This window comes from Musca domestica, unplaced genomic scaffold (assembly GCF_030504385.1).
Source record: "Musca domestica strain aabys unplaced genomic scaffold, Musca_domestica.polishedcontigs.V.1.1 15, whole genome shotgun sequence".
NCBI lineage: Eukaryota > Metazoa > Arthropoda > Insecta > Diptera > Muscidae > Musca > Musca domestica.
This window is the reverse complement of record NW_026712207.1, coordinates 8,570,163-8,585,196: the sequence shown is the minus strand read 5'-3', so window position 1 is coordinate 8,585,196 and position 15,034 is coordinate 8,570,163. Positions and strand designations below refer to the sequence as shown.

Sequence of the window (15,034 nt, the reverse complement as noted above, 5' to 3'; positions counted from 1 at the left end):
CATATTTGGCTGGCTTAAGTCATCGGCTGGCTTCTTCGTAAATGAATAAAGGAGTTTTAGGTTGACCTAGTTCGATTTTGGCCCTAGGTTCCTTTGTTCATTTCCGAAGAAGCCAGCCGATGACTTAAGCCAGCCAAATATGCGCTTTATGTATTCCCAGCTTAAGAGTCGATTGTCTTTAAACTTTACGCATCAAAATAATTTTATAAACCCAAGATCTTCTGTGAAGATGGGATATATCAGCCCACTCCTTTTGGCACCTCCCCAAAAAGGATCAAAATATTGAATATCCATGAAGCTCATAAAACGCGAAATTAACATCCGATTCACATTTCCACATTTCATATATTTTCATCAACACAATGTCTGTTATAAAGATGGTAGAGATCCTCCCCACAAGGCGTCAAAGTTTTGAATAACCAAAACGATTATAAGATCGGAAATAAGCATCCGGTTCCCTTCATATTTCACACATCCCATTATTTCTACTAACACAAGATCTGCTGTGAAGATGGGCTGTACCGGTCCACTCATTCTGATACCTCCCCCACAAAGGGTCAACATTTTGAATATCCATGAAGCTCATTAAACGCGAAATTAACATCCGATTGCATTCAGACTTGGCACATCTCAATATTTCCATCAATACAAAATCTGATATAAAGATGGTGGAGATCGGATCATTCCTTCTGGTACCTCCCCCACATAAGGTTCACCATTTTGATTAACAAAACGCTCAAAGAAAGCGAAATAAGCATCTAACTCTCTGCAAATTTCACACATCCAAATATTTTTGCTAACGCAAGATCTGTTGTCACCTTACCCAGAAAGATTCACAATTTTCAATATTTGTATCTGCCATAACTTGGGAAACAAGTCAGCGATTCTTTACGATTTCTTATATATAAATAATTCTCTTAAACAGGCATCTGATATGAATATGTAATTTATCGGAATTTATGATTTCGCATAAAATTGGATATAAATGTTCGATTTTCTTGTAATGTTGCCCATAACGGTATGAAAATTGAATACTTCGGTCCGCTATATCTGTTACCTCACACATATTTCCACATTTCCACAAAAATTTGCACATATTTCATATAAAGTATAGGAAGTAGTCGATATAGTCCAAATCTGGCACGTTGTAATATTTTTGTTGGGGCAACCCACATTAACAATATGGCATCTCATGTTGCAACATCCTATACGGCAACGCCCACATAATAGGACGCCGTGCTACCGCCATTTTAGCTTGCTCAGTCTTGTTTTGTCTGTCACTCGAGTCTGACTCACTACATTGTAACTTCTTCATTCCTTTTAAATTAGTAGCTGTGAACGCTCATCATCCAATAAATCTTTACACCTTTAGTATTAACAAACATTGACTTTTATTTCAAACCATAAAAGCACAACAAAAGTGGCGACGAGGATAGTGGAAATTGATCAATAATTGCACACACAACAATCCGCAAAAATGTCTCAAGACATAATTCTACAATTGTTAACAGAGCAACAGAAAGCAATGTCGCAACAAACGCAACTGCTAAAGCATATGGCTGATCTTCTTCAAGCACAAGGAGCACCAAATTCACCACACTCACCACAAACATCAAATTCATCCAAAGCAGCACTAATGGAATCACTAGCACAGTCAATGACAGCATTCGTATACGAGCCAGAGAGCGGTCTGATATTTCAAGCGTGGTACAACAGGTTTGTGCATGTTTTCGAAAAAGAAGCAAGCTCACTCGAAGAACATGACAAAGTGGCCTTGTTATGGAGAAAAATGTCGAACCAAGTACATGAAAGATTTGCCAACTACGTATTACCAGCAAAACCTGAAGACATGACTCTAAAGGATACAGTAGAGAAACTCAAGAAACTCTTTGGTAAAACAGAAACACAAGTCTCACAAAGATACAAATGCCTTCAGCTAGCAAAAGGCGACAGCGAAGATTTCAGAGAATACGCAAGCAGAGTAAACCTACAATGCGAACTATTCAAAATGAAAGAACTGAAAATCGACCAATTCAAATGTCTCATTTTCGTCTTAGGACTCAAGTCAGAAAAGGACAACGACATAAGACTTCGCTTACTAAAGGTACTGGATGATGAAAACACTACAATGAACCTAGATCAACTAGTAGACGAAACACAACGAATTCTAGATCTCAAATCGGACAACATTCTCATTGAACATCAATCAAAAATCGTCTGTTCACTCAACAAGCACGCAAAAGACTTCAAGAAGCACAAAACACCCAATTCACCCTGTTGGTATTGCGGAGACCTTCACTACGTCAAATTTTGTCCTTTCCAGAAACATAAATGCACAACATGCAATCAAGTGGGTCATAAAAATAACTTTTGCAACATCGCTAAGACTGGTAAGAATTTCAAATCATCGTCTGAAAACAACCAGAATGAATTCAAGAAATACAGCAATTCAAGGAAATCATTCAAAACTAAGGCAGTTTTCAAAACACACAACATTAATTTCCGCGACTTAAGGAAATACACAACTGTCCTAATTAACAACAATCCTGTAAAACTTCAAATTGATACTGCATCAGACATATCAATTGTATCTATCAACACATGGAAAGCTATAGGTAAGCCTGAAGCCTACGAAACTTTTGACAACGCTAGCGACGCAAACGCAAACTCAATCAAGCTCCTAGCAGAATTTCAATGTGACGTCACAATCGACAAAACATCAAAAACATTAAAATGTTATATAACAGATATAGAAAAACTCAATATCATGGGAATCGATTGGATTCAAGCATTCAATCTATGGCAGAAACCAATAACCTCATGGTGTCATCAAATAAACTTCGTTGATGAAATAGCAGAATTGAAAACGAATTATCAATCAGTTTTTGATAACAGTACCCCAGGTCTGTGCAAAACAAAAGTCAACATACAATTATTGCCAAACACAAAAGAAATATTCGTTCCCAAACGACCAGTTCCTTTCGCAGCAAGAATGGAAATTGAAACAGAACTCCTCAGATTAGAAAACGCAGGAATAATCACACCGGTAGATTCATCGAGGTACGCAGCGCCGATAGTGGTCAGCAAACGTAATGGAAAAATTCGAATATGTGCAGACTATTCAACAGGACTAAACTCAATAGTAGAACCTAATCAGTATCCATTACCAACACCGGAAGAAATCATGTCTGATTGCCACAACTGTGTAATCTTTAGTCACTTAGATCTCTCAGACGCATACTTACAAGTCGAAGTTGACGACGAAAGTAAAGAGCTTCTCACCATCAATACACACAAAGGTCTATATAAGTTCAACCGTCTAACCCCAGGTATAAAATCAGCTCCGGGAGCATTTCAAAGGATCATGGATAAGCTATGCGCAGGCATAGAAGGAGCAAAAGCATATATAGACGACATCATGTTATCAAGTCCATCTATTCCGGAACATAAATTAAATTTAAACAAGCTTTTACAAAGAATTCAAGATCACGGATTCAAGCTGAAATTTGAAAAATGCCAATTCTTTCAAAAACAAATCAAATATCTAGGACACATAATAAGCAAAGATGGAATCAAACCTGACCCAATCAAAATAGCAGCCGTTCAAAATCTTAAAACACCAGAAAACGTCTCGGAAGTAAGATCGTTATTAGGCTCTATTAATCATTACGGGAAATTTGTAAACAACATGAGAACACTACGTAAACCTCTTGACGATCTACTAAAAAAGGACGCCAAGTTCGAGTGGACGTCACAGTGTCAAAAATCATTAAACGACTTTAAGAACATCTTGACATCAGATCTTCTTTTAACGCATTACAATCCAAACTTGCCTATACATGTAGCAGCCGATGCATCATCTCACGGAATCGGCGCGGTTATCTATCATATGTTTCCAGACAACACTATGAAGGCAATACATCATATTTCCAGATCACTCACACAAGCGGAAAAGAATTACAGCCAAATAGAAAAAGAAGGCCTAGCCCTTATATTCGCCGTTCAACGGTTTCACAAAATGTTATTCGGACGCAAATTTACTTTACACACCGATCACAAACCCTTACTCGCAATATTTGGTTCAAAGAAGGGAGTTCCAATTTACACAGCAAATCGTTTACAACGATGGGCCCTTATATTACTGGCTTACAACTTCGAAATTAAATACACAAACACAAAGGACTTTGGTCACGCTGATGTATTATCAAGATTAGTCAAAAATCACGAAAAACCAGCAGATGACTTTATAGTGGCTTCAATATCATTCGAAGAAGACATACGTAACGAGATAAATGAAACTATGTCAGTTCTCCCAGTATCATTTAAAATGATCGTCGATGCAACAACAAAAGACACGGATTTACAAATGGTCCTCAAATACATTCAAACAGAATGGCCAGAAAGCAAGAAAAATATTAACCCATCAATTATTCAATTTTTCAACCGCAAGGAAAATCTTTCAACCTTCGATGGTTGTATTCTCTTCAATAATCGTATAGTAATCCCTAAATCATATCAGAGACAAATCTTACAACAACTTCACAGAGGACACTTATCAGCAGAACGCAGCAAAGCCATCGCCAGAAGTTATGTTTATTGGCCAAACATCGACAAACAAATTGAAGACTTTGTTCGGAAATGCAAAAATTGTCAACATGCGGCAAAAAGTCCAGTAAAAACAAATCTTTGCCCATGGCCATTAACTTCACACCCTCTTGAAAGGATACATATAGACTATGCTGGTCCAGAAAAAGGTAAATATTATCTTCTTATCATCGACTCGTATTCAAAATACCCTGTTATATACGAGACAACAACGACAACCACATATGCAACATTAAAAATGTTAAACGAATATTGTGCACTCTTCGGAAATCCTGAACAATTGGTCTCGGACAACGGAACACAGTTCTGTTCAGAACAATTTGAGAAGTGGTGCAGCAAAAAAGGCATTAAACACACAAGGACTGTTCGTTTTCATCCAAGTTCAAATGGACAAGCCGAGCGTTTCGTTGATACACTTAAACGTGCATTAAAAAAACTAGAAGGGGAAGAAACGCCTACGGAATCTCTCCAAACCTTCCTAGAAGTCTACAGATCCACACCAAATCCAAATGCACCAGAAGGTAAGTCTCCAGCAGAATCCTTCATCGGAAGAAAAATGAGAACGGTCTTCGACGTTCTAAGGAAGCAACAATCGCCTGAGTATAACGTCAATCACAAAATGGAACAGCAGTATAATACCAAACACGGTACCAAAAACAGAGAGTTTAGCAACGGAGAATTGGTCTATGCAAGAAACTTCAAAGGAAACAAAAGTTACTGGACAACAGGCGAAATAGTCGAGCGTAAAGGGAAAGTCATTTACAACACTCTAATCGACGTTGGGGACAGGAAAATTCTAGTACGAGCTCATACTGATCAACTTCGACATAGAGAATCGGTAGAGTCAAGCAGTCAAGAACGACAAAAACTACCATTGGACGTACTACTTGAAGAATTCGAAATCGCTTTGCCTAACCATCAAGAACATTTTGCAACTCCAACAGGTTCACCAAACTGGACACCTCAAAGAATAACAAGTCGCAGACAACCAGTCGAACCTATTTCAAGATCACCTTCTCATCTTAAGGAGGGAGATGTTGGGGCAACCCACATTAACAATATGGCATCTCATGTTGCAACATCCTATACGGCAACGCCCACATAATAGGACGCCGTGCTACCGCCATTTTAGCTTGCTCAGTCTTGTTTTGTCTGTCACTCGAGTCTGACTCACTACATTGTAACTTCTTCATTCCTTTTAAATTAGTAGCTGTGAACGCTCATCATCCAATAAATCTTTACACCTTTAGTATTAACAAACATTGACTTTTATTTCAAACCATAAAAGCACAACAATTTTTTATCAGTCTTAGGTCTGATACGAATTGGTCAATATTGGCCAACTGCTCCGGAACCTCCATAAAGGGTCAACAGTTTGAAAAATCATACCTCAAGGAAGGGGGTACAGTGGGCTGATATTTTCTGAGGGTGGGAATACATAAAGCGCATTTTTGGCTGGCTTCTTCGTATAGGAACATGGAAGTTTTAGGTTGACTTAGTTCGATTGTGGCCCTATGCTCCTTTTTTGTGTTCCCACCTTAGTGCTGTATGTATTTCCACTTTAACTTGAATTGAATTTTAAAAGGAAAAATTCGAATTAATGGTGGAAAATTTGCAACTTCAAATGGGAAGAAGAATGCCAACACCATCAAAGTCATCATCATCGTCAGGTAATGATTCATGTCTCTCACACCTATCGTCGTCGTCATTATCATCAGGGGACTCAACGATGCCAAGTTGTGGTGATCTTCATCACCATCAAAACTATGATTTGATATGGAGTCTAAAGGGGAGATATTTTCGGATTTTGTGGCCTCTTTCAAACGTTGATTTTTATTATTTTTGTTTATTATTTTACAAAATCTGTGTAAATTTCTTTTACCTGATATATGGTTTTTGCTCCCCCACTGCGTTTGTTGGCCGCCAATATCGAACAAAGACTTTGTTTCATTAAACTATATTTATTATTTTATTCTTAAATATATGCTGTTATTATCAAATAAAAACAAATAATTTTGGGATTTATATTCAAAAATTAGGTATATATTTTGCATACATATGTGTGTGTGTTTTTGTGTATAAGTACGTGTGTGTGTGTTTTGCATTATTTTCTTAAAGCATTTCTATGGAAGAGAAAAGTGCAATTAATTAACATTAAAAAAAAAAATAGGAATAACTTTTTAAATGAACGTCGACAATGAAGGCATTAAAATGCATTTTTTTAAATATTTAAGCTACATAAAATTTTACTATATAATTAATAAACTACTGCAGCAGTTTATTGCTGCATTAAAAATAAGATGGAAAAATATATATTTTAAAACATAATAGGAATACATAAATAAATGGTTAAATTTAAATAAATTATATTAGAAGGGATAGGCATTTAAAAAAAATAAAAAAAAAAAACAAAAAAATACGGATCCTGAAAAATATGTTTTAAAATATAATAGGAGTACAAAATAAATTTTTAAATTTAAATAAATTAAATGGGAGAGCAAATAAAAAGATAATAAAAAAATCTGAATCCTTTGCCTTAAATGACCCAATTGATTTGGGGGCTTTGTAAGACAATGTTAAGGAAAATCACTTTTCTTTAAATGAATATTTTTCCAATGCTTTTTGTATTATTTAATAATTATTTTAATGGTTTCCAATGAATGTATCTATGTATATTTATATGTAAATATATATATTTTTTTTGAGTATTTTTGTACACAATTTTTTGTGGACATTTGTTAGAAGTGGTCATGTTTTCGATTAGTATTAATGGAGTGTGGTGGTTGGTGGTAATGGTGGGTTGGTGGTGGTGGTGTTGGTAACATGATGATAGTCTCAATTTTTTATTGCTAATTTCCAAAGAATAGGATACAACATGAAATATGGTTAAATACTGAAGGAATGTTTCTTTTTTTTAATATTGTATATATAAATAGGTGCATTAACAGAGAGAAAAAGGAAAACATACATAAAACTGAGAGTAACATAATAAAAAAAAAATGGAACAATTTGTCATCAGGTGCCAGCCTGGGATAATTCAAGATTGGGGTTTTTCAAACGAATGAAAATTACTTTTCTTTTAAATATATTTTTATGATTTAAAGCTCCTGGTGAGATTCCTAAAATGGGGGTTTGCAGGCACGCTGATTTGAAACAATCCAAGAAAAATAATATTTTTATTTAATTCGATTAACATAACTAAGGCATAAATTTCAGCATTTGAATTATACAACTTTGTTCGTTTGTTCTGTCGCTGAATAATTTCAAGCAATATGTTTTTGTCTTTTGCTGTTGTATATAGTATATGTATACATATATATATGTATGTAATGCATTATTCAAATATAGAGATCAACAGTTTTGTTTAATGTACACCAATAGGTATACATTTTTCCATACAAATGAGTAGGAGATGGTAGGAGTTGTAGCAGAAGGATGAGGGAAGTTAAAAATTACACAGTCAAAGATAAATCTTAAATTATGAAATATATCACACAATAAAGAAATAGAAATAAATATTAAAAATTAGCTTTTTTTATATAGAATATAATAATAGGTATAAATATAACTTGTTGTTGCTGAGTATTCTTCTACAATTTACTTGTTGTTGTTGTGGTGATGTGTTTCTGTCTCCGACAAGTTTCAATGTTTTTTCGAATCATATTGCTTAACCTTTTCCGGTATGGCTGCCTTTTCCAGGGCCGTTACATATTGTGATAGCTCATCCAAGGATTTCACATAGACTAATTTGCGCCAGAATTTAGTACTGAAATGGAAACCACATTATATGGCAGCAATCAAATAAAAATACCATACTTACCTAACAAAGGGTCTAGTCATCCATATAATGGACTTGATCCAAAAGGTTGGATGTACCAAGTACATGTTTTTCAAGCTTTTTCTCAAGCGTCTATCCAATAGCTGGTAGCACCTGTAATGTAATAACAATTACCATAAAATTTAATTACAAATTGCAAAAAAATCCTATTCCCTTACTTTTTTAGCCATGGAAACGGTGGCATATTACGGCGACTCGATCCGCCATGCAAATAAATCAGCACATAGTCATCTGTAACCAATTGTTCCAAGGTCTTGACCACATACAAAAATAGATTGTCCATAACATAGCTATAGTCGGTACGTGAACGATCTGGCAAATGGCAGGCACAAAATATGACAATTGCATTGTGACCCCCAGCCTTGAGATAACCACCATGGGATAACACACGTTTATAGGGTTCAATGACGCGCATATCAATATCACGGGTACGACCATCGGGTAGGGTTATTTTTTGCCAGTTTCTTGAATCACGTCTCTCTTCGGCTGCCGAATACTGTGGCAATTGATTGGACACATCCACACCAGCACCATCTCTCTGCAATGGTGTGGGCGTAAGTATGCCAACACCATCAATGCCATGCATTCGCAAATCTGCATCATCATCATCATCGTCGGGCAATAACTCAGGTCCCTCGCAATCATCATCGTCGTCATCATCATCATCCAGGCCATCGATTATGGAACTTGAGGGACTCAACGATGCCAAGTTATGGTGATCTTCATCACCATCAAAACTATGATTTGATATGGAGTCTAACGAGGAAATATCTTCGGCTTTTCTGGCATTTTTCAAATGTTTATTTTGGGCCCCCACCAAACCTCCACCACCGTTCACCGCCTCACCTTGGCCATTTTTCGGTATTAATGTTACTACTTGATTGTTGGCATCAACGGTAGCCTGATACTGCGATACATTCACCTCTGATCCACTGCTTATGAGATCAGGACTACTTGCCCTAAAGGCAGAATTCTTCACATCGCCCGGTTTCAAAGTCTGTCCATTTACAAAACTGTTACCAGCTTTTGATTTGGTCACCGCCAGCTCACCACCGTTTACATTCTTGGTGTTCATTAAACTTATTTGTTTGCCAACATCGAAATTCTCCTGAGGTATACGTATATGTAAATGTTCCAAACTTGGCACCACATCTGGATAGTTTTTCTTATTCTCACAATTCTTTTCGTTTGTCATGCGACGGACCTCAGCGGCCACATTGAAATCCACATCCGAATCTGTGGGAGACAACATCAGTGGATGATTGTCGGCCAGGGTGCGTGCCGCCGATTTATTGTGTCTTTGCGGTGTGACCAAGGGCGACGACGGATGATCACCCACCAAAGGCGGCCTTGCATTGCGATTATCTAATGTTGTCTTATTAAATTCTTCGTTGTCATTGGCATAGACATTGCCTGTCACATCGTGATGATGATTATTGCAATCGCCTTCCTTTTCCAAGCGTATAATAACCGAGTTATCATTCAACGAATTTGCTCCCGAATCCAATGATGTTGTCTCCGATGAAATGTCCATATCCATTTTGCTGCCATCAGATTGTGGAGGACTTTCGAAGTGTAGGCTGTTGTGTGCGAAACAAAGACAACAAGGAAGAAAGGATATCAAAGAAATATGAAAACAAAGGATATCGCTTGCTTTTAATTACCTCATTATTTAAAGGGTTTAATACTTGCTATATAACTTAATTTCGTTGTTATTTTTTGCTTTTTGTTTATAAATATTTTAACATTTTTCACTTTTTTTCTATTTTTTGCCCATTTATTTTTTCATCGTACACAACACGACCCACCAGAGTAGAACTAGTTCAAAGTCACTACTCAGCGTGAGGAACAAGTGAAACAATAACAGTTCTTTCGTTTATTTAGTTCCCAAAGTTCAAATGATACATTTTTGCTTTGTTCCAGAAATGCATGAATTTAAACATTTTTATTACATTAGCCGATTTCCCTTGATGATATCGAAAAAAAATTAGTTTATCTACATGGAACAATTTATACATGATAGGTTTAAAAAGGTAAAGTCATGTTTACATTTTTTTTTAATTATTCATTTGACGTTTCATTGTCAACATTTTTTATACAACTTAATTTGTCATATTTATTGATAACACCTCGAAATAAACATTTAAAAGTAAGTTTAGATTTACAAAATCCTCTCGATGTCAAATGTCAATTCAACAGCGTATACGTCAAATAATATCCACTGGATTTATGAATACGATTTATATGACTTATACGCTATGGAATTGACATTTAAAATCGAATGGATAAAATAGTCTAAAAATGCTCTAAGACCCCGACCATGGTATGAAGAATACAGGTAGTCGCATCGGCACAGCTGCTGGGACAACGAATTGTCAAACCAATTTTAGAATTGACAATTTTGAATGGAAAAATTATTCAAATTTATATAAAATGTTTAAAAATGCATATCTTAACAATCTCTGAAAAGTTGAAAAGAAAATAGTCAGATTTATTTTAGGTCCACAGGATTTCAGTCACAGGATTTTAACCGAATTTGGTGTAAATTTACACTTTTTTCAGGATGTAAGTAAGATCCTTGAAGAGGTCTTTTTATATAACAATACGTTTACATATAAATAGGTTAACCCACTGGATTGGGATTAAAATTGTCATATCCATTACTTAAACTTCAAATAAATCCTCTTAAAGTAGGTTAACCCCACAAAAAGTTATAACGTAAACATGGCATATGTCCAAATTTTGGTATATGTACATTCAGTATTTTAATGACTTGTGTCACACTTTTTACTAAATTGGTTCCAATCGGGTTTTTCTTTCGTATTCAGTTTTTTTTCACATTTTTACCAGAATTATTTCAAAGAGCTAAGAGTTCGCAATGTCTACTATTTCCTATGACAGAAAATTGTTACACAGTTTCGCGGCCTCGTATAAGCCATGGTAGAAGAATACAGGTAGTCGCATCGACACAGCTGCTGGGACAATGAACTGTCAAGCCGATTTTGATATTGAAAATCGTGAATGAAAAATTATTGAAATTTTTAAAAATTGTTCAAAAATACATATCATTACAACCTCCGATTTGCGTCGTATAAGAAAACATATAAAAATCGACTTATTTTTGACAAAGCACTTAAAAATTTTTGACATATCAATGTTCCCAAGCGTTGATGCATCTACCTATATTCTTCTACCATGGTATAAGCTTTTGACTCATATAACTGTATCTCACCATATTCGGTATTTTGAAGATTTAAGCCACTTTTTTCAATATTGTTTGAAATTTGGTACTTGCAATTTGCCAAGTCCTTTCAAATAAGCATATCGATTTCTTAATTTTCTGCAATTGAATTTGTCAAACTTCACTGCATAAAAACATGTTCTCATTTTTGATTACAAACAAAAAACATTACTTTGCCTTTCTAATTCTACAATGCGATAAAAGATATTTATTTTCAGATACGAAAAAAATTAAAAAAAACAGTACATTCTTGCTAAATTAAAATTGATTAGTTTCAGTGCCCTACCTTTATTGCACATATTGTTCCATGAGAGAGTGCATCTTCTAAATGCCCTAGATGTAAACATGGTATAAATGCACCTTAAAATGAACGAATGCGGTGAATAATGAAATCAAACGAACCACATGAAACACAGGGAACTGGTTTCAACTTCTATAGTGAACAGCTTCTTTGAACTGTTTCGTAGAAACGTATAAATAACACAGTAATTTTATTAATTTAATCAAAGAACCTATTTAATTGTTATACATTTACATTATACATCATTTTTTGGTTATATAGCATTTTGAAGAATCGATTTAAATTTGCAGTAAATGAAAAACTACAATCTATTGTCTGGTAACACTAACTTACGCACGCAGTAGTCCTCGAAATTCCCTTAAAACAACAAATAAATGGCGTCATTAGCAACAACAAATGACAACAATCCTAATGACTTGCCAACTTCAGCCACAACAACTCCTTTGCATAATTTGCCAATAGAATTGCAGAACGATCAGAAGCGAAGAAGGTGAGTTTAGCATAGAAAAGAAACCGATGTCTGTCCATGGGAACTTTTACTAATTGCTTGTTCTTTCAGCTCATCACGTTCCATAAAACGTAAGCGTTTTGATGATGAAATTGTGGAATACAGTGTAAGCTTACAATCTCGCAGTGAACAAACGCGTAGCACAAGACCACGAACAACTTCTCAAACATATATACAACCAGTGCTCCCAACACCTCCAGTACCAATTCTGCAGCCACCAACGCAAGTAGATTTAGATAAAACCAACTCAAGTGCCGTGGCAACAACTACAGCGGCGGCGGCAGCAGCACCTATTTTGCAACAAGTTGTTGGTAGTGCAACTAGTTCCATTGCGGTTGGACCCACACTTCAAAACTTATTGGGTACGGAAAGTAAAACTACAAGTGGTTTTATGGCAGCCGAAAGACGTCGACCGGCCAGGTCTCAGCAGAAAAAGTCCCGAAAGTCAGGGCGGCCACCTGCACAGGCCACTCTAAAGGATTTGGGTCGTTGGAAGCCCATTGATGATCTGGCATTGATTATCGGCATGTTGCAAACCAACGACTCACGAATGGTTCATCGTGGCACGAAATTTTCTAGTAAATTCACCTTGGCGGAATTGCAGAGTAGATGGTGGGCTCTCTTGTTTGAGCCCGCCCTGTCTAGAATTGCTGTTACAGCTATGCGCAATTTACATCCAGAATTGGTTGAATCGGTGCAGAGAAAGGCCTTGTTTAGCACAGCTGAGGAGGAGTTGTTGAGCACTATCAAATCGGTAAGTAGTTGGAGAATGAAGGGGGTTAACTTTCGATGAAGCTTGAGGCTTTCGAAAGGCACTGAACACTGAAAATCTCATTATTTCCTTTTTTAATACCTGCTTGCAGACTGACAACCCCAAAATCGAACAATTCCAAGAGTTATTGGATAAAAATGCCTCCGTCTTCTATAGCGCACGCACCGCGAAATCTTTACAAAATCACTGGCAAATGATGAAACAATACCAACTGCTTTCCGATCAAGTTGTCAATATCAGCGATCAGCCCTTGACTTTTTCCGATGCTGAAGATCTTATAATGGATTCCGAATTGCATGAGCAAAGAGATGAGGCCTTGGAAATTGAGTTGGCACTTGCCGATCGACAAAATAAACGTGAAATACGTTTACTGGAAAATGAACTGAGTCGCTGGAATGTTTTGGTTGATTCAATGACTGGAGTTGGTATTGCACCCGAGTTTGATGGTCAAACATTGGCGGTGTTAAGGGGACGTTTGGTACGTTATCTAATGCGTTCCAAGGAGATAACATTCGGGCGAGATGCTAAAGATTGTGTAGTCGATGTGGATTTGTCACTGGAAGGGCCGGCCACAAAAATTTCCCGTAAACAGGGAACAATAAAATTGCGTAGCAATGGCGACTTCTTTATTGCCAACGAGGGCAAGCGACCGATATTTATCGATGGTGTACCATTGTTGAGTGGTAATAAAACTCGTCTGGCCAACAACTGTGTTGTGGAGGTATGTTAAGGTTGCTTCTTGTGGGGAAAATAATTCTAATTTCTACTTGTTTTTGTTTTAGATGTCTGGTTTGAGATTTGTTTTCTTGGTCAATTATGAGCTGATCAATGCGATACGTCATGAAAGCGCCAAAACGACTTCACCATTAAACTAAAAAACATAAGATTACATGTAAAATAGAATTGCGTTCAATACACAATATTTTCAATAAATGCATTTAGTTTTAAGAAAATTATTATTGTCTATTTTATTTTGTTTTAAGAATATTCAAAAAATCGTTTTAAGGTGACAATACATAAAACGCTTTATCGACTGGCTTAAGTTATCGGCTGGCTTCTTCGGAAAAGATCAAAGGAGCGTAGGGCCAAAATCGAACTAAGTCAACCTAAAACTCCTTTGTTCCTCTACGAAAAAACCGATGACTTAAGCCAGTCAGAAAACGTTTTATGTATTCTCACCTTAATATGTTTAATGCTTGCGAACTGCAAGAAGGTAAAAGTTTTTACAACGATAACCGATTTCCTCTTTTATGATGTCGAAAATAATAGTAAATAAAGGAAAGGAATAGTATAAAGGATCTGAAATTGATTTTGAAAATAAGTTGGTAGATGTCAGAAAAATTGTATTCAGCTTATAGTTCTACATACCTTTTTATTGCATCATGCCCAACCCTGATATTCAATATTTATTCATTTCTACTAGTTCTAGTTTTCCAATTAAATCAAGCCTTTGTTGACATTAAAATTCATTTCGAACAAATTTTTTTTCCATTCAGAAAATGTGGTCCCTTGCATGGCATAATTACAGAAGGTAGAACAAAGATACCCTATGGTAGAATTAAGAAGGTAAAACCATACATTTATATGTTTACATTTTTTTAAATTATTCAAATGACAACATCTCATTCTCAAAATTTGTATTTATAAAACCATCAGATATCAGAAATGGGAACGCTTTTTTTATTCGGTGACAAGGTAAATTACAGAAAATGCAGATGGATATGCTTATTCGAAATGACTTTACCTTCTTAATTTTACCATGAGCTACC

General features: G+C 36.0%; 3 protein-coding genes across 3 annotated transcripts; 2 read left to right on the top strand and 1 right to left on the bottom strand.

Annotated features, from left to right (window-relative positions):
- The first annotated feature begins 1,199 nt into the window (after positions 1-1,199).
- LOC131801234 (uncharacterized protein K02A2.6-like) lies at positions 1,200-5,865 on the top strand. The gene has a single exon (XM_059119632.1). It carries the CDS (start codon positions 1,478-1,480, stop codon positions 5,708-5,710), a length of 4,233 nt encoding a protein of 1,410 aa, XP_058975615.1. The 5' UTR covers positions 1,200-1,477; the 3' UTR covers positions 5,711-5,865.
- Positions 5,866-6,821: 956 nt separating this feature from the next.
- On the bottom strand, positions 6,822-10,295 carry LOC101892052 (uncharacterized). The gene is made up of 4 exons (XM_005185595.4): positions 10,108-10,295; positions 8,602-10,023; positions 8,426-8,536; positions 6,822-8,371 (listed from the first exon to the last, which is right to left on the bottom strand). The coding sequence occupies exons 1-4, from the start codon at positions 10,110-10,112 to the stop codon at positions 8,248-8,250; spliced, it is 1,662 nt and encodes a 553-aa protein (XP_005185652.2). The 5' UTR covers positions 10,113-10,295; the 3' UTR covers positions 6,822-8,247.
- Positions 10,296-12,219: 1,924 nt separating this feature from the next.
- LOC101892225 (microspherule protein 1) lies at positions 12,220-14,149 on the top strand. Its single transcript, XM_005185596.4, has 4 exons — positions 12,220-12,475; positions 12,545-13,247; positions 13,357-13,986; positions 14,048-14,149. Exons 1-4 carry the CDS (start codon positions 12,360-12,362, stop codon positions 14,138-14,140), a joined length of 1,542 nt encoding a protein of 513 aa, XP_005185653.2. The 5' UTR covers positions 12,220-12,359; the 3' UTR covers positions 14,141-14,149.
- Positions 14,150-15,034: the final 885 nt, after the last annotated feature.

Bases quoted from the DNA above. Each gene is read 5' to 3' on its own strand.
- LOC131801234 (XM_059119632.1), top strand. From the start codon at position 1,478: ATGTCTCAAGACATAATTCTACAATTGTTAACAGAGCAACAGAAAGCA.
- LOC101892052 (XM_005185595.4), bottom strand. The intron at 8,537-8,601 runs GTAAGGGAATAG...ATTACATTACAG, and splicing joins CCGTTTCCATGGCTAAAAAA to GTGCTACCAGCTATTGGATA. The intron at 8,372-8,425 runs GTAAGTATGGTA...TTTCCATTTCAG, and splicing joins ATGACTAGACCCTTTGTTAG to TACTAAATTCTGGCGCAAAT.
- LOC101892225 (XM_005185596.4), top strand. From the start codon at position 12,360: ATGGCGTCATTAGCAACAACAAATGACAACAATCCTAATGACTTGCCA. The intron at 12,476-12,544 runs GTGAGTTTAGCA...TTGTTCTTTCAG, and splicing joins AACGATCAGAAGCGAAGAAG to CTCATCACGTTCCATAAAAC. The intron at 13,248-13,356 runs GTAAGTAGTTGG...ACCTGCTTGCAG, and splicing joins TGTTGAGCACTATCAAATCG to ACTGACAACCCCAAAATCGA.